Below are 23,577 nucleotides of genomic sequence, written 5' to 3'. Positions count from 1 at the left end.
AGTTAGGAATGTCTTTAGCAAGTATTTTCCACTGTGAAAAGGTAATTACTGAGCTATAAAAAGGTAATTACTGAGCTATAACTCAACAAACCTATTAATTTATCATTAGTTAGAACTTTGTCAAGGTCCAGTTTGTAGACTGAAAAATCAGAAAGATAAAAGTTTCAAATTAATTTGAGTGTATGTTTCCTAAAAATGTCCATTTGCAGAAATCAGTGATGAAAAGTTCCCCATTCAAGCTTGAGCTCATTCTGTGTATTGAAAAAGGTGGAAACCTCTTTCACTAGTCCTATTTTGCCTTGGGATCCTACTTCTGTTAAACGACTCTTCATAAAATCTTGGATACCTTTCTCTGGATTCCTTTGGAAAGGAACTTTAGAAATGCGGTCTACACCTGAAGACTTGCATATGAATTTTAAACAGAACATGTATCTAACTCTTTTAAATCAGTTTGAAATTCTTCATCTAGGCATACTAAAAATAAACTACCTAAAAAATAGGCTCATAAAAATATAGCTCAGTGCCTTATACGTACAAAGTTGCTTCGGCCATTTGGTTTTCTTTAGTTTGGACAGTACAAACACTATCTTGGTGTCTCTTCCAACTTGTCTGATTGAATTATTTCTAACCTCAGTTTTTATTTAAGACTCTTTTGTTGCTACTCTGACTGCCTTGCTCTTCAGTTGCTTCCAGTTTTATTCTGATTTCCGCATTTATGTTTTAATTAAAACTTGTTAGGAAATGAGATCAATGGGAAACCATCACACATCAAAAAAAGAAAATATGGATCCAGACAAATTAAAGCCAATTTCTGATGTGTGCACATCCTGTCTCTTTTAATGAAAATGTTATCACAGTAAGAATTATAAATGGCATGCAGACTGTGGTTACATGTACACAATGTGCTTCCTCTTTATCCAGAAGTTACTCAGATACTGAGCAATCTGGCATTAGGCTCGATACAAAGAGGTATTTTTCTCCAAGACAGATGCCATTCCTGACAGTTTGATTATATCAGTGAAAAAGAAAAGACTAGAAATCAAGTTCCACTTTATTTTTAAATGTACCCTTTTAAAGTCAGTTAAACTATTTCTTTCCATTAAAATACAGTTATAAATAGGTTTGAAAGGTTTTTCTCTGTGCAAGGTATTAAAAATACCCTTCCCGTGGGTCCAGCTGAGTTTCTGAAAGCCTGAACTGTTAGCTGAAAAAGAATTACAGCTATGTTTTTCCATGTATTTGTAACCCATGGGTGTACAGTGGAAAGAAAACCACCTGGAGGGGAAATGCATTGCAAAGCATGACCTTCAACAATTATAACCTGTGGTTTTTAAGCATTGCTGAACGCATCTCACTTGTTACTGCTGCTGAGGAAAATGACCCATTTTGGCTCTGTTAGCAATGTACTGCACCAACACTGAAATACACAGGAAAATCAGACAGACCAGAAATGCCAGGCAAGCATATAGGTAGACCTGTGCATAAGTGTCAGAAATAGTAGTTCATATATCCCTGTATCAACTCTAGGAAGCAGGAGTCATTTGTAAAAGCAGAAAGGGAGTTTGTACTCAAAGAGCACTGCGGGTGCTAGATTAAGGTTGATGACTGCAAGCTCTGAGTAATTAGATGCAAAAACTTTATTAAACTAAAATGATAAAGGATGCAAAGTCAGGTGTTCTCTTTATATTATAAAGAGCATGAGTTTTCCACATACTTGCCACTGTTGAAAACTCAGAGATGTAGGAACATTACTGATATAAGGAGTACCTGAAAGTGTGTGACAGCTTCTGTTACACTCCCAAACTGTTACCCTGAGTGTTGACAATCACTTGGAGCTACATATGTGCCATGGTGGTGCCAGATGAGGCTCAGGAGAGACCAAGACAAGTAATTATGCAGCATGGAAGCAGTCAGCACTCCTGGAAGGTGCTACCTCTGAGCTGTAATGACATAAGCACCAAACAGCTAAGCGGCCCAAATTCTTTGGTGGTTGAGGGCCATGATAACAGTATAGATACCACCACAGCACTGAGTGGATCAGATGTCCTCTGCCAACAGTCAAGAGGAGTGTGCTTAGGGAAGATGAAGTGTAATGCTGAAATAATGAAAGGCACAGAAAAAAGGCTTCATTTAAACACAACAAACCTGAACTGAGCTGTTACAGTAATGATAAGAACCACTGCTATTGTTTTGTTTGTTTTTTTTTTTTTAATTTCTGTTCCCCATGAATTACTGTAAAGCCCCATAATCACTTAGACTTTTTGGCTTTTACTGCCTCAGCTGTGATCTGCTGTGGTAATAGCTGTTGATGTCAGTTCTAGGCATACTGCCTGGAGGTGAATGTCTTGAGTGCTCAGGGAATGCATTGTCTTTTGTTAAATCATGGCAAACCCAAGTGAAATTCTATAAACTCTCTAGTAACTAATCCTGTGAATAGTGTCATAACAAATAGAGAAACTACGTGTCATTCATCCTTATGAAAACAAGAATTCATAGCGCCTGTCTCTGAAATATGTCAAGAGTTTACAAACAGGGAAGGAAAAAAATTGGGCTGAAGCATAGAGGAGCTTTTCTTCCTTCTGAAGATGATCCTTTCTCCTTCTCCCACCCACAAGTCCATTTGTGATTTAATAATCTTTGAGATTGTTAAAAGTATGTTTTATTATTTTCTCAAATTCCACTCATTCAATTCATGATTCATCTTGTGTGTTGCACTATGATTATAATATATCATCTCTCTTTTTCCTGGTCTACATTATTCTTACTCACTGTATTCACCAAAACAAGGCTCCATATGGTTTATTTGCTTGGAGGAGGGAGTTTTCTGTTCTGATTTTACTGCATGTATTGCTGCTGAGCTCAGTCTAAACTGGTATTTTGTGTCTCATTCTTCACTCTCCAAATCTCAGAGCCAGCACAAACCATGTCAGAGTTCTGGTATTTGCCTATTGTTTTTGGAAATGAAATTGAAAAAGTGAAAAATAAAAAGCTTGTATTTCATTTAAATTTAGCTGTCTCCTAAGATGGAAGAGACAGAGCATGGTGCGAATAGATGAAACATCTTTGTGAAGTAGCAGAGTGTGCTGGAAGAGATTATGTTCTATGTTTTTCTCTAACTCTCCATCTGCCTTCTAATAGAGCCCAGACAATTATTATTCTTTTTTTCATACTATGTTCTAGACCTTTCTCTGAACAAAATTTCATGTTGGCTTTGCCATTTGATACCTATTATTTAATTTTGTTTTATTTCAATATTTGCTTCAGAACATTTATCATATTTTTTTTGCTTTAATTTCTTTTTGGCTTCTCATTGTTTGGTCAGTTTCTTCTCTCATTCTGCAAAGCTGCTTTTGCTGAGGTTTTTTTATTCACTTCTTGGGGCAGGTTGCTAGATGTCTGTCGAATTAACTGCCTTGCTGCTTTCCAGTTGGTTATTTTCTTTGAATCTTTTTTTGTTTTCATACAAACCTGTGTTCTCTTCCTTCACTTAGGCATTCCTTAGCATTTCTCGGCAGTCTTGCGCCTCCTCTGTTCCACTTGCTATGAAGGTGCTTTTTGCCTCTTGTGTTTCTTTGCAGTGTATTGAGAGGAGGTCGTCCTAGGTGTCTTATCAACAGCTTCTGCCTGGGAAGAGCAGTATTCAATTCTGTCCTGCTTTTCCGGAGCAAGAAGTGTGGAGAAAACCCCACCTCCTAAATGATCATCCAGTAAAACCCCTTGATGATCCAATAAAAAACGTGTTCTACATGGGAGTTACTGGCAGTTTCTTTCAAAAGTGAAATGATTCTTTCCCATGTGAAAAGTCAAGTGTAAAGCTATGCTAACAGCATGATGAGATAAAACAATGATATAAGACTCCAGATTTCTTTAGCTCCTGTTGCAAGTACAATTACTTAATGCTATTTTTGTTTTCTTCTATCTTATATTGCTATTCTGTCATTATTGATACTTGATATCAATATCTATGTGTACAAATAAGATTTTGACTTGGTATTTTTAGGCCATGGGAATCAACAGCATATTTCACCCTTCACATGACTTAACAATATAGAGAAGTACAACTCTTTATATTTGAAGAAGGTGGACTTTCCTGACACCTAGTTTTTCATAGGTCTTGGCATGTTTGAAGAGTGTAGTAAATGACTTTTAACTGAGAGTCAGATTTGACCCTCCCCACCCCCCCAAATATAATGTTAAAACATAGTAAACTTGCAAAATATGTTTATTTTACTTAAAGCCTGTCTTTTGTTTTTCTCCCCTTCAGACAGCCTGCTTTCGAGAAGAGAGAGATGTGTTAGTGAATGGGGATAACCAGTGGATCACAACATTACATTATGCATTCCAGGATGAAAACTATTTAGTGAGTGTTGCTTTTATTTCTCCGTGGATGGAAGTACAGATTCTTACTTGTTGTTTGAGACAGAAATATAGTTTATTTATTAATCATGTGGTTTGCACCATACAGACCAGGTGAGGATCTGTGATTTTGTGCATAAGATTCTGAAGGGTGGAGAATGGTCATAAACCTTTAAAGTCTTGCTACAGATATCTCAGAAATGCAGGTTTTGCATTTGTGGATAAACCTTGGCCTATCTGCATCTTACTTCTTAAAATTCCTCACTCCAGTTTAATTTGGATTCATAAAAATGAAAGTGCATTTAACTAAGATAAGTTTTTTTATTTGACTTTAACTTTTGTGTTTAACATTGCACGTCACTATTTTACAAGTAGAAATAGGGAGTATACCTGTTTTAAAACAACAGTCCGTTTTGATTGGTCTTTGCGGACATAAACCTGGTTAAGGTGTCATAAAGCAACAAAAGCAACTTGCTGCATGGAATAGTTCCACTAAATGTTCATAAATAAGAGCTGGAAGATGTAAATGCAGATTAAAGAGTCTCTTAAATATGTTACTTAGTTTTCAAGTATTTTAAGAGACTTGCAAAAATAAGCTAATATGAGGAAAAAGTGCCAGTTTTCCGTGAAATCTTTCCAACTTCACACATGTTTTGATTGTGATACAGTTTTGGTAGTGTTTATGCCTGGAAAAATAAACAACCACACATAGATTCTGCTTATTTGGGATTTATTCCCCAATGCTTTCAATTTCTGTATCATTAGTAAGTTCTAATGTTTTCTTAAAAGTCTGCTGTGAAGTCATAATCTTTTTTCCCCAGTGTGTCCAATAAAATAAGTGCTCTACATGGAATTCTTGCAGCATGGCAGTGCTTCTATTGCCATTGTATTACTTCTGTCAGCTCAGACACTTGGAGATCCATGGATTTTGGTGGAGTTTATATAGAAACAGGGCTCTGCATCTGTGACTACCTGTTGGCTTAAATACCTCTCAGCCAGCTTCATGCTTTGTTAATGTGGACAGAAAAAATAACCTTATATCTTATGTAATTCTGATCTTACTAGTAACATTATTTCAAAGAAAATATATGTTCTGCAGCAGTCTGCTAGAATTTGTTATGATCTTGCCAGTTTCCTTGTTTTCACTAAGCACAGAGCAGCTTCTGTTCTTTATCTTTGATGGTCTATACCCAGGAGCTAATTTTGCAGCCTGCTGGGAAATATATCAGTAATGCTGTTTTTCCATCATCTTAGTGTGACTGTATCACTAGTTCTGTGTGTGTTTTCTGTTAAAATTAGGCATTACAGAAGCGGCCTTTAAAAGAAAACCTGAGTACTTTGAACAGTAGGTGTGGTTAAGCAGTGGATGTTGTTTACCTTGACTTCATTATTGCCTCTGACACATGCCCTAACACCCTCGCAGACAAGCTGATACAGTATGTGTTAGGTAAGGATCTGTGAGGTGGACTGAAAAGTGGCTGAACTGCTGGACCCAGGGAGTTGTGATCAATGACACAACATCCAGCTGGAGAAAGTCCAGCCCCAATACTGGGGCTGACATCTTCATTAATGACCTGGGCAGTGGGTTGGAGTGCACCCTCAGCAGCTTTGCACATGATAAAAACCAGGGAGAAGTGGCTGATAGGCCAGATGGCTGTGCCATCGTGCAGATGGACCTTGACAGACTGGAGAACTGGGCAGAGAGAAATGCAATGTTCTGCATCTGGGGTGGAATAAAATAACCCCCACAGTACACTGTGGGGACCAGCCTGGCTGGAAAGCACCTTTGCTTGAGGTCCTGGTAGATAACAAAATGACCGTAAGCCAGCAATGCACCCTTGGAGCAAGAAAGTCATTCTGGACTGAAAGGAAAAGTGTTGGCATCAGGTGCTTCCTCTCTGCTCAGCCCTGGTGCAGCTCCATCTGAACTAACGTCCAGTTCTGGGCTCTGCAGTGCAAAAGAGAGGTGGAGCTACTAGAGCAAGTCCAGTGCAAGCCCAGAAAGATGATTAAGGTACTGAAGCATCTTTTGTGTAAGGATAAGGCTTAGAGAGCTGTAATTCTTCAGCCTAGAGAAGTGAAGGGTTCTGGGGAGGTTGTCAACAATGTGTATAAATGCCTAATGGAAGGGAGTGAAGACCAAGGGAGCCGGATTCCTCTCAGTAGTGCCCAGGGACAGGACAGGAGATGACAGGCACAAACTTTGAAAAGCATAGAGTTTTGTCTGAACACAAGAAAACATTTTTTATCATGAGGGTGGTCAAACACCAGAACGTTACCTGGAGGAGTTGTAGAGTCTTCTTCCTTAGAGATACTCAAATATCAACTGGACAGTCTTCTTAGAATCATAGGGTCATAGAATAGTTAAGGTTCTGGGGTGTGGGCAGGGACACCTCACACTAAACTGTGTCACCTAAGGCTCTGTCCAGCCCAGCCTTGAACCCCACCAGGGATGGAGCATTCACAACTCCCTTGGGCAACCCATTCCAGTGCCTCACCACCCTAACAGGAAAGAATTTCCTCCTTATATCCAATCTAAACTTCCCCTGTTTAAGTTTTAACCTGTTACCCCTTGTCCTGTCACTGCAGTCCCTAATGAAGAGTCCCTCCCAAACCACCTTCAGATGTTGGAAGGCTCTTATGAGGTCTCCACACAGCGTCCTCCAGGCTGAGCAGCCCCAACTTTCTCAGCCTGTCTTCCTACAGGAGGTGCTCCAGTCCCCTGATAATCCTTGTGGCCTCCTCTGGACTTGTTCCAACAGTTCCATGTCCTTTTTATGTTGAGGACACCAGAACTGCACACAATACTCCAGGTGAGGTCTCACAAGAGCAGAGTAGAGGGGCAGGATCACCTCCTTCAGCCTGCTGCTCACACTCCTTTTGATGCAGACTAAGTTGGCTTTCTGGGCTGCATGCGCACGTTGCCTGTTCTAGCTCACCCTACTTGAGCAGATGAGGTTGGAGTAGATGATCTCGAGAGGCATTTTCCAGCTTAAGCAAGCCTTTGATTTACAATTAAACGCCCGTGTTAAACTACTAACTAGTAGTTACTAGAATGTAGAGGCCTTAGATCTTTTTCTTTCTCTTGGAAGGATGGTGCTGTTGTGCAGTAATATTTTGAGAAGTATTTAAGACTTAAATAGGTCTGGATGATTGTTTTCATTTAGAAAGTATTTCTAAAGCTTTCAAATAAACCCAACCACCAAACCCAGCCTGTTTTTCTTTAAATGGCATGGATGTTTGGATGGGTTGCTATGCATTGACTGAATTGTGTAATAACAATATGGTTGTTAAACTTTGCTTTGACTCATATGCATGTATTTAACTTCAAGTGCATGGCTCAGTATTGTGAGTTACAGTTTAAGTGTTGACATATTTGAGGAGTTGAAGGTTTCCTTGTCATTAGGCTACTGTGTTTCCCTTGTAAAATGGAAGGAGCAGTCTTGTGGTGTTAGAGCAAAATTCCATTAGTTTGATATATCCAGTATCAGAATTGTACTGGTTTTAAAAATGCTGAAGAATGAGTGCAGAGATCCCACATCAGTAATGAGGGTCTTGAGGTTTTTCCAATATACTTACAAAGCAATAAGCTAAGCTCCTGCAGATTTATATATGGTGTATCAGTTAATAATCATTATATTGAGTGCCAGAGGCTTTATGTGTTTTCTAAAGCTCTAAAACATGAGAAGTTAATAGTGTAGCTCCTGTTCCAGAGGGAGTATAGAAGCACCGCTGAGTAGAAGATACTTGCCTCGTATAAGACTTGTGAGCATAATTTCAGAAGTTTACTATTCATGTCACAAAGCAAGAGATGAAAATTTGATTATCAGCACATTTAAATGTTGTGGAACTTCATTTTGTGCTTTCTTCATGCACTTGGAATTAGTGAGGATGCCCAGGTTTTTCTCTAGCAAATTGTTGAATTCTTTGTTCATCACCTCTAGCATTATGGAAAGTATAAGGGAAAAGAAGCAGAGGTGAGATTTCTGCCTGACCCACATCTTCCTTACGGCTGGTAGAATCTTGCAGAATATTTTCCATCTAATTTTAATTTCTTTTCCTGAAGATGGGAAAGACTTAAGTAAATGAGGAGAAGTAACTGCAAAAAGTCCCTTTAAGTTTCTTTACCAAAACTGTAAAGAACCGAATTGGGATATGCATTTATTACATCTTTGATATTTCACTTGTCATTCATTGTACGCTACTGCTAAGAGTCACTGCTTCAGATGTGGGTATATTGCTGCGTTCCTGGAAGCAGAGCTTTGAGCTCTACGCAAAAGTTTTCAGGTCCTATATATTGTAGTAGGAAGTTATTCTAATTAGTCTGTCCACAGTGATGTTTGAAAGTAATGTCTGAGCAGTGGGTGTTAAATGAGATTGCTTATAATTAATTTGTTAGTTATAATTAGTTCAGTTATTTTTTCTTTACCCCATTTGCCCTTCCAGTTGCTGTTCCACAATTAAAACAACCAAAACTAAGCTCAAAAGAGTTTCACGCTTTTCTTTCCCTGATCATTTTGACCATGTCTCTAGAGGAAGTGGCATTTCTTTTTGTCATAATACGGGAAAACAGAGAAGAGTTCTGATCTCTTTAAAGCCTTTGCACCTGATGCAGTGGCAAGCAAGGTTTATGTTTCATTAATGAATCAGAAATAAAACATATTTTTCTCCATCATTTCAGTTAGAGAAGGTGACACCTTCCATTGTATGTTGGCAATGTCAACAGTATCTGGAATTGGACTGTGAGCCCCTGGAAGGTTCTTAATCTTTGCCTTCATCTAGTAGTATAAAAAATTTACACTTCAAAATCATCAGTTTAATGGGAAAAGAAGATGGTGGGAAAATAGGGAATGGGAAGTCTGGAACATTAGGGCCCTTAAATGAGATCCCAGGTTAACACAATTGGTTTTATTTTTATAGGTCTGTGCTTTAATCTTTTACACCTTTTGGAATTCTGTCAGAGTGTATTGCTTTTGGAAGGGAATTCAGAGTATCTAAATATTCTTTGATGATGGGACAGTGGGTGAAGCTGATACAAGGCTTACTGTATTTGGAGAGGTATAAATGTGAAACATACTCAAGAAGGTTAAATACTGAATTGAGGCTGAGCCAGCTACTGTTTTCAGAACAGCTGAGCATCTCTGTTAGCTTTCTTTAATGACCATAATAATTTTTACAATAAATTAGTTTTTATGCTTAGAGTGAAAAAGTAAAAACTGTTTTATGTCCCCTCCTCCCCTTCCTCTTTGTTTTCTTATAATTGTCACTCCATAGTACCTGGTTATGGATTACTATGTTGGAGGAGACCTGCTTACGTTGCTCAGCAAGTTTGAGGACAGACTACCTGAAGACATGGCTCGTTTTTATTTGGCTGAAATGGTGATAGCTATTGATTCCGTTCATCAGTTGCATTACGTTCATAGGTAAGTAATTTGAGCCCCAAATTGCTTTTGGAGTTATGGGGTATTACTTGATGGAGTGAATGTTAAAGAGTTTAAGCTAGTGACAAGTATTTGCTGTAATAATAAGCGCAATAGAACTGACCTGCCTACATCTTGTGATTATTGAGAACTGTTGCTAACCTTGTACCAGGTAGTCAAAGACATGAATGAGTATCCAGATACATCTGATGAATCTTGCACATGGGTGTGCTTCAAAGTTAATGATCCATAATTTATAAAAGTTAAACTGGAAACCTGTCTGTGAAACATGATCAACATTGAACAGGTTTATTGAAAGGTCACATTCTGTGTCTTAATTTGTTCAGTCTATATGGAAGTTGAAAACAGACCCATGTGTGGTCTGCTTTGGATTTTTTTCACCATTTTCTTTTGGATTTGATGAAGTCATCTTTAAAAAGAAGTGAGGGTGTTTTGCTAAGTAAATGAAAGTACTTAAATTGTGGTACTTTATGCCTTAGTATCTAAAAAATACATAATATATTCTGTTCAAAGGAAAATACTAAGTCAATTGTGTCTGGCTTTTTTGGAGGCCATGATTGTGGGTTTTTTTCCACAAACCTAGTAGCCCCTTTTCTTCATTGTATCATTCTCTGCTGAATTGCCTGGTAGTCTTGTGTGCAGAGGAAAAGATTACCTTACAAGAGGCAGAATTTTCAAGTGCACTCAATAGATGCACTTTGCTCTGACAGAAATCAGGAGGAAAGCTCCCAGCTGTTTAAGCTGAATCCTGATGTTGGTATCAGGAACTTGTTCGATATGTCCATTTATTGCCCTTCATTATTAGTGTCTATACTTGCCATTCCTTCTTTTGCTGTGCCTGCTTGGCTGCTTCCTTCCTGAAAAGGGTGTTGGATTTTTTTGGTCCAAAAGGTGTGCTGTGATTTGTTTTGGTTTGTTACTGGGTTGTGTTTTGTTTCCTTTGAGATTGTGGTTTTTCATGAAAGAGCTGTTGCTACAAGTGCTTTAAGTGGGGTGGTGCTAAGCTGCAAATAGCTCTTCCGGAATATTTCAAAGTGTTTTTGAAGAGCTGTGTCTACCTGCCCCCAAAGAGCTCTTTGTGATAACACCTTGTGGAAAAACCTTAGCAGAGTATTGCTTGAATTGCGAAGATTTCAACTATGTAGTTTCTGAGAAACTCCTTGTTTGCTTAGGACCTGATGTGAAAGGCTTTTGTATTCAGTTCAGTTGGGATCTAACTTTCAGAATGGACTTGTGTTGAGGTGGTATCTCCTATTACCAGGTGGAGAGCACTTCAGGTACTACATAAACTGCTGTATTTTAGCCAAGGAGTCTGCATATAGGGTAGTAACTCTTCCTAGAAGAACAGATGCCCACCTATTCCTCCAAACAGATCAAAACCTGTGTAATCCAGCACTGCTAGCCTGTGATACACAACAGATATGTCTTCATCCTCAAATAGTTAGTGTCCCCAAGAGGAAATACGTGTTGGTGGAAAATTTTGGGTGAAAATGAAGTAACATTGCAGTTCAAAATATTGTACTAATTATTATGCTTCCGTGTTCCTATGAATGTTAAAAAGCCCTTATGCATTCCCAGGTCCTTTGTTGAAAGATTTTTGGCTTTACCAGTGAGGTTCCCATGTTGATAAAGCTCTAAATGCCACTTTGGCATTTTATCATCAGCAGTGCTCTAATACAATGCCTGTTTATAAGGGGGTGTTTTGCAAAGATTAAAACTGAAAAGAGTGTATGTTAAATGGTCAACCTTTGACATAAGACCTTTTCCACTGTTAGTTGTATTAGGATGCTTGCAACTGGTTCAGCAGAAGAATGAAAAAGAAAAACATTGTCTAAATGCCACTAATGCACTTTTCCTGTGTGTTTAACTATGGTGGCCACATCCTTTCTGAGAGTGTGTTGTACACAGAGGAGAACACAGGAGGAGGAAAATATTACTAAGAGGTGGATAATGTAACATCTGTAGTAGTGGTATTTCAGATGAGTATCCAGTACATGTCAGTATTTGGGCAGAGTTCTAGATAGTGAACTAAAAACATTTTAGCAGATTTTTTTGATTTGGTTTCTTTTTAGGATAAACTTTAGGATAAAATTTCACATTAACCATACAAAGTGTTGTACTTTGTCGATAATTTGCTTTTTCTCAGAATGGTTTTGTACCTTCAAAAATTGGTATTTCTATTCTGAGAGTGTCATTCCTCTTGCTCTCTTCTGTCACTGACCACTTTTTTTGTTGTCAGTTAGTTTTGATTGGGGGTGATACTGATTGCAGTTGTAGTTCATGTTCAGACCACTGCCATGACAAATGCAAATGACTTTAGGAAAGTATAAGCATATTGGCCAAGGCTGTGAAACATCAAATACAAGCAACTTCAGCATGTGTTAAACAAAATGGTTATGACTGTGTTTCAGGTTTAGGAGTTACAAATTTGAATGTCATTTCTGCACTAGCATTGTGGGGTTACAGGATGAATTTATAGTGGGAAGTAGAATTGTACAGAGAAGTTCATGATGTTTTCAAAGCTGTATGCTGAACCTCCTGAATTGAAGCAGGAGAAAAGTTGCTAGCTGAAAAATAACATCAGGACTGCTGGGTTTAGGATTAATTTTTCCCCTGGTTTTAATCCACTTTTATAGTTGAAATAAATGCAATGCAATATTTTGAGATAACATCAATCAGAACATTAAACTTTAGCTGTTCTGTTCTTACCAAATAATCTCTGTGACGACGGTGTGGTGTTTTATCTGACAATTAAATTATGGCCCAGAATGTTTATAAAATGGCATTTTCTTTAACGTGTCCTTTAGTTTTTGCTGTTGTTATAAATGCACCAGCACTGGCATTACCAAATGATATTGGCACCTCCAAGACTGGCTTTAGAAAGAGAACTTCATCTGTGTTAAGCAGATGTGCAGCAGTTTATAATAAGGAAGAAAATACAGCTGTACATCTCACAAATGCATTACTTCCTTGGGAGTCCTATAAAGCTTTCACTTACTCTTCCAGCTTAAATCTGTACTAATGAAGTGCTCTTTGCTTGTAGGCCAAGGTTAAATATTGTCTTGTGCCAGTTTTTTGCAAAGTGTAGTATCATACAGGGTAAGGCTTTACATTTATTAGGAATTAACATCAATCTGTGTTTTGGTTTTGTAGATTTGTAGCAACTTGATTTTGTTTTGGATTTGTTTTTTTCTCCTGACAAAAGCCTATACATGCATTAACACTAATTTCAGTTTCAAGGTTGTATTGGTACTTAATTCCTTATGACATATGTTGAAAGCTTATGTTTGCATGCATTATCAAATATCCTGGTGTGGACTGGAGGAGAGCTCTTATAGGCTTAAGCTGGGTACCTGCACTTTATTCTGTGTGTTGCAGTGCCTCAAACAGGTAAAATTTGGTTTGCCCACATGGAGATTAACTCTTTAATTATTTTACTGGTGAGCCAGGTTTTTTTCTCCATTTTATGTGAGGTGGAAATTGAGGTTTGAAATGCTTGGTTTTGTCTAAATCCTTGTAAGTAAAAAAAGATCTCAGCAGATCTGGTTGCCATTGGAAGAAATGTCCCCTGAGACTGCAGAAGAAACACCTGCCCTCCACTTGTACTGGGCATGGGCACAGTGAGTGTGCCAGGGGTGGCTTTGCACATTGTGTCTATGCTGCTGCCTTTTGTGCTAGCTTCTGAGGCTGCCTGTGCATTAGGAAGGCTGCAGCTAAGTCTGTCTCTGCCCTACATTTAATTTGGGACATTCCATTTTTTTGAATAGTGCAGAATTATAAGTGTTAATGTGCTTAAGTCATTTTCATCTTGACTTTCTTTCCTCTCTCTGTTCTGAGCAGGGCTGCACAGTGCTTCAGGGCAGAGTGAATTTGCAGTGTTCAACATTTAGGCTCATGATCCTCCAGACCACTGCAAAAATATTCATTTAAAATAGGCTTCATATATTGGCACACACCCACATTAAACATAAAATGTAAAATTCTATTGAATGGTAAAACAATCCTCACTTACCTTCTTACTAAGAAAATATTTTGGAAGGATTATGAAACACCTATGTTAATTATTATTTTTGTTGGTTAAGTTTATGGGAGGATACTTAAGGCTACAGGGCAAGCTCTCAAGTTACCTACATTTCAGATGTTGTCTTTTGCATGTGAAAAGATAGGCATGCAAAGCAGAAACACACCTACCGACATAAGGTATGCGAGATGACTGTTGGCTTGAACACTGTGCCTCTGGGTTTCTAGTTGCCCAGTGTTAGCATTTTGCACCACCAGATGTATTTTTTTCTTTCACTTTCCTCTTTTCACTTCCTTCATCGACTTCTGAAATTGAAGTTGGGATTCACTGGAACATTTGAGCTCTTAAAATGTAGAGCAGCAGAATTCTCTGTGGAAGTGACATCCTTTTCTGAGAAATACTGAACATAAGGGAATAAATCTGTTAGAGGGATAAAAGACCTGTCTATTCCCTATCAAGCCAACCTCTTTGCTTGTAACAAGAAGGTACCATTTGTCCTCAGTAAAAATCATCTTAGGGACAGCCCTCAAATATTTACTGCAGTTAGCAGGCAGCTGAAATCCGGGATTCTTTGTAGGATCTGTTTCACTTTCAACTATGTTTCAGTGCCAGCATATCCATTTTTGACTTGCTGAATAAGTGGTTTTCTGTCTTCTGGGTGTATCCCATCTTTCCTGATCATTAATTTGCTTAAGTGGAAAATTTGGGGGTGGAAGGCCCATCTAGGGAGTTAGCTCCGTTGCGCGGTATGTCTGAGTTGAGTTGGCACAAGGATGAGCCAAGTGCTCTGGCCTTTGGTAAAGTGAACTGTAATTGTGGGTTTGAAAGAAAGCAACAATGCACTTTAAATGTTTACCAAACCTTGCAACAGACATAATGTCGAACACACACATGAGGATGTCCTCACAAAGTGCTGAGAGTGAAGAAACGGGGCTAGAAAAATAAGGAAAAACAACATCAGATTATTTTGATAGTCTACTGAAAATGTATTGCTGTGGCATGTTGCATGGTTTAGTTTTACATGGAAAACTGTAGGACAGAAAGTTATTTTAGTGAGTATTTGGTGCTTCCTTATGAGGTATTCCTTTACAGAGGTAGAAGAGGTCTGCGAGCCCAGGCTCTGTGTTTCCTCTTCGTTTTTCCAGTGAGGAGGGGCTGGAACAAAGGTCATCTTTCCAGACTCTGGGCTTTCATTTTGCCCTGTGAAGCCTGTATGTTACAAATGCTGGCAGCTGCTCCCATAGTACCCCCTCAGGGCTGCATCTGACCTGCAGTGAGGATTCTGTGAGATTAATGCTTTTTGATTACAATTTGTTGTAGGATTTCCAAAGGAGCCTGCAATGACCTAGAAGCATTTTGAAATGAAAGACCCATATATGCTTGGAATGGCAAGAGCTAGTGGATCACAGTGGCTGGGCTATCATGTAGAAGGCAGATGGTTTCTTTTTCTAGGCAGTATTGTGTACAGTGGGGTTGTTAATTTAAGTGGAAGCTGTGCAATGGGTGACTGAGCTAGCACAGACCTATACTCTGTGTTATTCAAGCAGAAGGAATTCAGAAACCCTAACTCCAGTGCCTTAAACCATAGTAGCCTTGAGTAGTCCTGTCAGCAGAGGTGCTTTTACAAATGTATCCTTTGGTCTTTTTTCTCCCATTGTTCCTCTCTCCCAAAGCCACAAGCTCCAAACATCCCTTCTGCCCTGCTGAAGCAAAGGTTGGTGGGTCTGTGCAGTGACCTGAACGAGGACAACAGTCCAAGTTAGAAGTAACCTTACATTTTAACTAACCTGGGTCAATTTTCCAGTCTGATTGAGAAGAACAGGATTACAGAATGGTTTGGGCTGGAAGGGACCTCAAAGATGGTCCAGTTCAACCCTCCTACCACTGGTGGGGAGCATCTTCAACTAGACCAGGTTGCTCAAAGTCCCCTCCAACCTGGCCTTGAACACTGCCAGGGATGGGGCAATCACAGCTTTCCTGGGCTACCTGTGCCAGGGCCTCACCACCCTCAAAGTAAAGAGTTTCTTCCTAATATCTTACCTAAATCTACCTTCTTTTAGCTTAAAACCATTCCCCCTTGTCCTGTCTCTATTTGCCCTTTTAAAAAGTTCCTCTTCAGATTTCTTGTAGGCCCTCTTTTGGACGAAATAGATTTAACATGGTCTTTCTACTACGTTCATCACATTCTGCCTGTTTTTTCCCTACATCCATTGTGTGATGCCTGAGATATTTGCTTATTTATTCAACTCTCTTATTTTAAAGAAAAAGGGATACCAGAGGCATGCATATGAAGTTATAGACGGGTAACTTAAATGTAGTTAGCCACAATACCCTCAGAAATAAACTCTTCCCCTTTCTTGTCTGATACCTGCCTCCTAAGCAAGGAAATTCTTGATTCTTGTCAGTTGAAGAAGGCCAGCAAGACAAGGAGTGCACCCTCTGTTCTTTCTGGTGGGTCCCCAGCAGTCCGTCAGCTGGGACAATTACAGGATCATGAGAAGACTCCTAGGAAAAGGAGGAATGTGTAGATGGAGAGCTTTTTTTTATGCATATGATTGTTTTTTATGTTATGATGGGTTTATCTTCTGCGTGCAGTTGTTTGAAAAGCAGATGGATGTGAGCACTCTGTCAGATGGTATGTAATCCTGTTTAAGTAGGAACTGCATATGGTTGTCATGAAACAGAAGTATGTAAACCCTCCTAGAAGTGAAAATGAGAGAGGCAGGCAAGAAATGAAGTTTGATTGGAAAGGGTCCTTTATAGCCTTGTGCCTTAATGGGGAAATTCTTAGTGCCAAAAGTCTTATATAAAAAGCCCTTGCTCTTGCCTTCCAAGTAATAATGTTTATAGCAAGGCTCAGTGGATGCTAAATGTGATGGAACTTTCCAAGAGACACTCTAGCATAAAGATTCATTTGACTTCAGTGGTGTTCGCAGGAAAAAAGAAGTCCGTGTTAGAACATCAGAGTCATGGCTCTGATGCGAGATCTCTGTAAGTGTCATATGAACTTGGAGAAGCTTTCAGAATCTAGAAACTTATTTTGAAGAGAAACCATTCCCACTTGCAAGCTGTTTTTATGTGAGTCAGGCTATAATTTTACACTCATTCTTTTCTGATTATTTCAGACCTGGAAATATTTTCTCCAACCACTCTCTTTGATACCCAAAATCAACACGAGAAAAGTAGGACAAAAACATTTTCCTGTTTCTGAGATTTTAGTCCTGGAAACTGTGGTTCTCAGAGTGTAACTACCTCATTGTTTGGTGAATGAGCATAGAGTTGGTAATTAACACTTGCATTTGGTTTGTACTCCTTGAGAAAGTTCAGGATTGATGCAGGCAGAAATGAGGATGGCAGTTGTGTGATGGAGTTGTCAGTATTCTCAAATTTTTTGTTACATTAGGTCGAGAATGAACTGCCTCATGTTTAATTGTCTGCAGGCTTTCCATTTTGTTATCTCTTTGGGAACACAGTATTTATTTCGTAACTGCCTTCTTTCATAGTGTCTTAGATTTTCAGTTATTAATAGCCTGTGTGTTCCTTAGGTTTCTCCTCAGAATGCCTTTATTTTATTAATGATCATGGGCCCTTTGCTGCTTTCTTTGTATTGGAAATACAATTGGTTTTATGTTGTTAGATGAGATCAGCAGTACGGGACAAATATGTTATGATTTTCTGCATTTGAGTCTCATGTAGATCTGTCATTATATAAATAAGCAATAATAACCTGGCTTTATTGTTTGATATTCCTGTGGTGTTAGTATAAAACTGTAACATTGAGATGCTTGAATACATTATAATAAGTATTTTAAACCATTGTCTTTTACCTAGTTCCTTGCTAGAGCATTCTTCCTAATGAGTATTTGATAGATTAGGAGTGAGAATGTCTTTGCTATGTGAATTTCCAAATCTGACAAGTAAAAATTTGGTGTTTGAATCTGAATTGCTGTTCCCCCAGCCACTAAAAGGAATACTTCTTTTTTCTGCATGGTAAATGAAGATATGCTTGCAAGATACCTTAGTTATAATAAGATATCAGTGCAAGAATCTGATTCTGGAAAGGGCAGTTAAGGAAGCATCACTGCAAATAACCTTGTCTCCATTGAAGCTGTTCTGGGGTAAGCATTTTGCTGTTACACTTCCAGAAGAGCTGTTTGTATTGTTAGAAGAGCCTACCTCATGTTCCTTTCTAATATCAGCAAAATATTTCTAGGTTTTAACTTCTTACATGAGAAAAAAATAGGTCACTTAACATCCTGCAAATTAGAATACTGCTTACAAAGCAGATGCTAACGTAAGGTCACGCTTGGTTCAGTTATGGAAGGCTTTGTGGTTGGGGTCACGGAAGCAAGACCTTGTGAAGCTTTATCTGAAAAGTTGTATTAAAATCTTATTGACTCAGGTGCTGTGATGTTTATGCTTTCAGCTTTTCTTTATTAGCTATTGGGGGGCAGCCTTCAGCAACTCTTTGTGCAGCAGGAAGCAGTGATATTGCTGCCACTGTAACTCAGTCATTTTTAATCAGATACAGGGTGTAAAGTCCAGGAAAAGGGCATTAGAAAGGTACAAAAGAGAAAATTCTGTCCAGAAGAGAATAAAAGTGGGAGGAAGGGCTAAAACCTGATCTGCTATAACGGTAGCAAAGTTCTGTCTTCCTTGCATAGGAAATTGAACTTTTAGCACAGAAAGGAATTTACTTTTTGTGCAAGTTCAGCTCTTTCAGGGTTCTGCTTAAGAGCTGAAAATTCAAGCCTTAAGTTCCTATCTGAGATTTAAAATATGTGTTTAATTTATTTTTAAGCAAATGTGCCTTGTAGAATCATGGAATTGTTTGGGCTAGAAGGGACCTTAAAGATGATCTAGCTCCAACCCTCTGCCACAGGCAGGGGCGCCATGTGCTTTGTGTTAACAGAAAAAAGTGTGTTACATATGCAGCTTGAGTACAAAGCCTTCTGTCTGTCCATTATTCTTAGCAAGTGTAGTTGTAGTGTGTTCAAACAGATGCACTCTTTATTTTTTCATACTCTAAAGTTCTGAGATATTTTTCGGTCAAGCTACTGCAGGTACTGCTGCTGCTGGGGGGCATTTAGACCAAATGCATTTCTTCCTTTGTGGCTTCTGGCTACAGTTCCTCAGTCTGCTGCTACCAGGAGTTTCAGGCAGATGTTACAGTGCTTATTGTATCTGGATCGTGCTTGACCATATGCTCTGTTTGTTTTCTAACAACAATGAAAGTAAAAACCACCTATCGAACTTCTGATGTCTCATGTCTGTTATTGCATGGTATAGTAGCGCAGCTGTAGACATACACTTCAAACTTGGTCCAGCTTATTTCCCATGTGTTTCCTTGGTTTTTGGTTGGAATCAAGATTTGATCACAGGTTGAACCTACCCAAACACGTTCTGAATGGTTTATGTGATGGGATGATACATTTTTATTCTTCACTTCTGTTTTGTAAGAATTAGTGCATTGTTTTCATATTTTCCTTCAAATTCTTATTTTGTTCATGTGATTTAAACATAAAGGCCAGTCTATTAAATAGAGCTATTTTATATGAAGAGTTGCTAAAAACCCTATAGATTACTGCTGTGTAAAAGCATGAAAGTGCAGTTTTGATCTCTAGTGCAGTGATCTTCTAGAAAGAACATGCTCTTACAATCTTCCTCAGATGCCAAAGATAGCACAGACTAATGCTTATTTTACATACAAATATTTTGGTATGCTGTATTTATACAAGCACACTTCATTTTTAATATACCTGTATATGCTGCACTGTTTTTGCTTAGCAAAAGAGAACTTGTTACCAGAACTACTTCCATACTGACTAGTCTGGTACACCAAAATCTTTCTGAAGTCTGCAGCTGCATTCTAAGTGGGTGAAGGGCTGTTGTAATGGTTGAGAAGAGGTAACTTTACGACAGGGTGCCACACAGCCTACACAGTGATAAACAGAATCTGCAGGAGTTTACAAAAACCAGAGAAGCAAGAGCTCAAAATTGTCTGATAGTGATTCTTGACAAGTACGTGAATATGGTGAGCTGGGCATCCCCTTGAGGTGGATGGGAGTTTCACACCCTGTGTCTGGGACCAGAAGATAGCTGATCATAGCCTCATTATTGTATGAAGAAAGTGGCATACAGGTGTATTGAAAAATAAACACCGTGTAATTTCATATGGTGGATATGTTTTCATTTTTATAGCAGGGTAATAGAGCTATGGAGTTTCAGTCCTGGTTAATTTTATCTCTGACTTTATAGGTGTAGTAACAGCCAAGCTGTAGCTGAGAGTAAGTGGAACTTTTAGATTATGAGTAGTTCTGGAAAGGCTGATAGGTTTTGGGACTGCAATAAATAAGGCAAGATAAGAAATCCACATATGTTCTATTTCAGAGATTGGTTTTGATCATGGGAAAGTGTTGCAAAATAGAGGAATTGGAAAGATAATATTTCTTTATTTACATGCGAGTCTAGCTCTGAAGGGTTTAGTAGTGATGAAAAAGAACTAAATTTCTGTACCATAACGGCTATTTGGTTTTGGTTTATTTTGTACTATTGGAACTACAGTTATGTTTCGGCAGATGTTGGCTGATTGAAGCTTCTTATGTATAAATTAAAATTGTAGGGATTTCTTTTACAGATCACAGTTTTTGAAGTAGTGTTTTATGGCAGGCTTGGTTATGGATATTCTGAAAGCTGTCCTTCACTCTTACGGTTGTCAGACAACTTGAAGCTTTCAGAAACTTTCATGACAAGGACTGTAAATAATAGTCCAGATTACATTTTAGGCAGAACTTGTGTTCTAGCTGCAGTTTCTCTCTGCTAGAATATTTCTACCAATAAAGCCAAGAGCCATGCTTCCATCACACTGAAAGGGTACAGGTATAATAAAAGCGTTTGGTGTACCCAGTTCCTTCTCTGTCGTTTAAAGTTGATAAGCTCTTGGTGTATAGGTGAAATGTCTGCTGTTACACTCAATAGGCAAATATTTACAGTAAAATTTAATCCAGTTTCTGTTGTTATAGTCTTCAGTTTAGCTGTTTCTGTAGGTCTGATATTCCAGTGTTCCCTGCTGTTCCTGCTGCTTTCCAGCTTTCTGGTGTCTACAGATTTTATTAATATGCATTTATTTTGGTGCCAAGGTTAATAACTAAAATGTTCAATCAGTTTCAAAACTGACCCTGGAGGATTACCACTAATGATTTCCTGCGATTTTTATTTCCTCTTTCAGCACTACCCATTGTCATCTCTCTTTTAGTCAGTTCCTTACCAACACCTTTACTAGTGCTGACATTTGTTCTTTCAGTGGCACTCTTCATGTGGAAGAAAGACCCCCAAAACATTTTCCTGTGGGAATTTGTCTCAATTCCTAATACTGTGGCAAAAGTTAGCTGATCCTCATGAATTGTGTGTTAACAGGAATTCCGATTTTGCTCCCAGACTGATTGCTTTTGAGGGCAAGATGCTTAGGAGAGTTGTGAATGATACATTCAGATACCACCCAGGCGTGTTCCTGTGTAACCTGCTCAAGGTGCCCCTGCCTTGGCAGGGGGTTGGACTGGATGATCTCCAGAGGTCCCTTGCAACCCTAATGATTCTGTGAAAAGATACAGCATTTTTGTGCTGTGGTATCTGGCTTGGAACTAGATCTTTGTATCCCTTCTCACAGATAATTCCAATTAAGGAAAACTGGTAAACGATGATGTCTGACCTTAACTTGCCAAAGGTAAATTGCAGAATATGTCATCAACAATTTGCCAGCTTCATTAGAAACACAAACTGCAAGGAAGCTGCCCAGTTTTCCTGGGTAGATAGGAGTGCTATTAGCTCATCATGCTTGTTCTGTCATTTTCCTGCTTTTCCTATGAATATGCCAACACCCCAAATTTCTCTCCCATAATGTCAGAATGAGTCAGTAACTTACCTACTCTGCCCGTATCTACATGAATGCAAACTAACCTGTTGATTTCCCTACTTACCTTATGAATATGTTGCCATAATTCTTCTATGTTGCTGCCTGCCAAAACTGTGTCTGCCTCAATGTATTTCTTCCTCCCAGTTTCCATGAACTGAATGTGCATATCATTCATTGTCTTGATGAAACTAACATGCTGAAACATTTTCAGGATATCATGTTAAAACCCTAGGTTTTCCACTTTCAGTCTATGTCTTCCTGTTGCAGGTAATGATTTCTGTGGTTTAGAAAGTGGTGTATAACATTTTGGCTGGGCTTGTGCAATTCAGATCAATAAGCATTTCATAAACGTATTTTATCTCTGTTACCACTACCCAATTGCCTAGTCCAGATCAGTGCAATTTAACATGTGCATAGAATATTATTAACAGCATAAAAAAAATCTTCTGATACCTCTGTTTTATACAGAGAGAGAGAGGAACAAAATAATAGAGATGTTCTGAAAAATCAGGAAATTCCTGTTGCCACATGAAAACAGAGTCTTTTGAACTGGGGTGAAGAAGTTTCTGGTATCCTGTTAGAAATTTTGACACAGTCCTGATGGAGTTCTTGGGTTCTGTTATGACTAAAATTCTCTCTAACTTGGTCTGCTTGAACAAAGCGCAGCAATTACTGAAGACCAAATGTACATGTAAGGTAAAAATGCAGCTCGTGTGTGAAATACATGCATGTTTGTGTGGGATTCGTACTGCAGGCTTCTACATCATTTGTATTTTATGGTCATGAGAATTCTTGACTGAAAGCATCTGATGGTGTGATACTAGTTTGTACAACATTCAGATAGTGTCAGTAATAGTCTTACTGAGATTTGTAATTACATCTGCATAATATATTAAGCAGAACAATTCTGAATACCTTATCTGTTGTGTACTACTTCACTGGAGTTCAGAGCTGGTCCCTTCAGTCAGCTTTACTAGGGAGCTTGAAAGGTGACCATAGGCACATAACAGGAAACTAGAAAAGTGGGTCTAGTTAAGAAAAAGGCAAGTTATAAACCCCATGTCTTTAAGCAGATTGCTGAATTACTTGCCCAGTCTGGTCTTGCAGGCCAACTGATTCACTTGGTGCCAGAGCAGAGGATTTCATGTTAACCCAACATTAGAGTTGAATTTAACCTCAGCAGATGCAAGTTTCAGGAGAGCAGCAGAGGCTTTTTTATGACCTAGTCTAATTGATCTTTTTTGAACCATGATTTCGTATCAGTATACATTTCTGACATCCAAATCTTAAAACTGATGTTTTGTTTGACTTGTTGCATTACAGAAATGTCAGGCAGTACCGTCCCACTGTTACATAGTTTGTACATTCCTCAGCTCCAGAGCCATTAGAAGAAAGAAAATAATTTCTGTTGACATCTAAACAGATGCCTTTATTTATTAAAGGAACTGAATTTCGAGTTGTCTGTTTATCAGCTGGACAGGGTGCTGGGCCATCATCTCTAAACTGTGCTTTGGCCAAGAAAGGTTGGACCAGATGAGCCTCAGCTACAAAATAATCATTGATACAGACATTAATTAAGTCACATAAGTTTGAATATCAACTCTGTAAAAACAAATGTGAAAACTAGCTAAAACTGTTCCAAAATGCACCTTCTGTAACATTACATGTAGCCAAGGACTTACTGTCAGCCTTCCTGTTAGCCATTAGGTACAGAGTAGACAACTAATTCGACTTAAACAGGCAAGCAACAATGAGATTAACTGTAGGTTAAGTGACTGAAAATAGCAACTTAGATCCTCTAAATGACCAGCTATTTAAATGGAGGAGGATTCTAGATGGAAAACCAG

The 23,577-nt window shown here is 38.6% G+C and overlaps 1 protein-coding gene across 9 annotated transcripts in view; it reads left to right on the top strand.

The window, feature by feature from the left end:
* CDC42BPA (CDC42 binding protein kinase alpha) overlaps nucleotides 1–23,577 on the top strand; it is a 179,900-nt gene that overhangs the window by 63,974 nt on the left and 92,349 nt on the right. For all 9 annotated transcript variants that reach the window (XM_057400043.1, XM_057400046.1, XM_057400045.1 and 6 more), the window contains exons 5-6: nucleotides 4,265–4,360; nucleotides 9,631–9,779. In XM_057400043.1, the coding sequence (XP_057256026.1) occupies nucleotides 4,265–4,360; nucleotides 9,631–9,779 (245 nt within the window). The remainder of the gene's footprint in view (nucleotides 1–4,264; nucleotides 4,361–9,630; nucleotides 9,780–23,577) is intronic.

This window comes from Pezoporus wallicus, unplaced genomic scaffold (assembly GCF_028554395.1).
Source record: "Pezoporus wallicus isolate ANWC-B61680 ecotype Strahan unplaced genomic scaffold, APGP_CSIRO_Pwel_v1 contig_7339, whole genome shotgun sequence".
In the NCBI taxonomy this organism is placed as follows: Eukaryota; Metazoa; Chordata; class Aves; order Psittaciformes; family Psittacidae; genus Pezoporus; species Pezoporus wallicus.
This window is presented reverse-complemented; position numbering and strand designations above follow the sequence as displayed.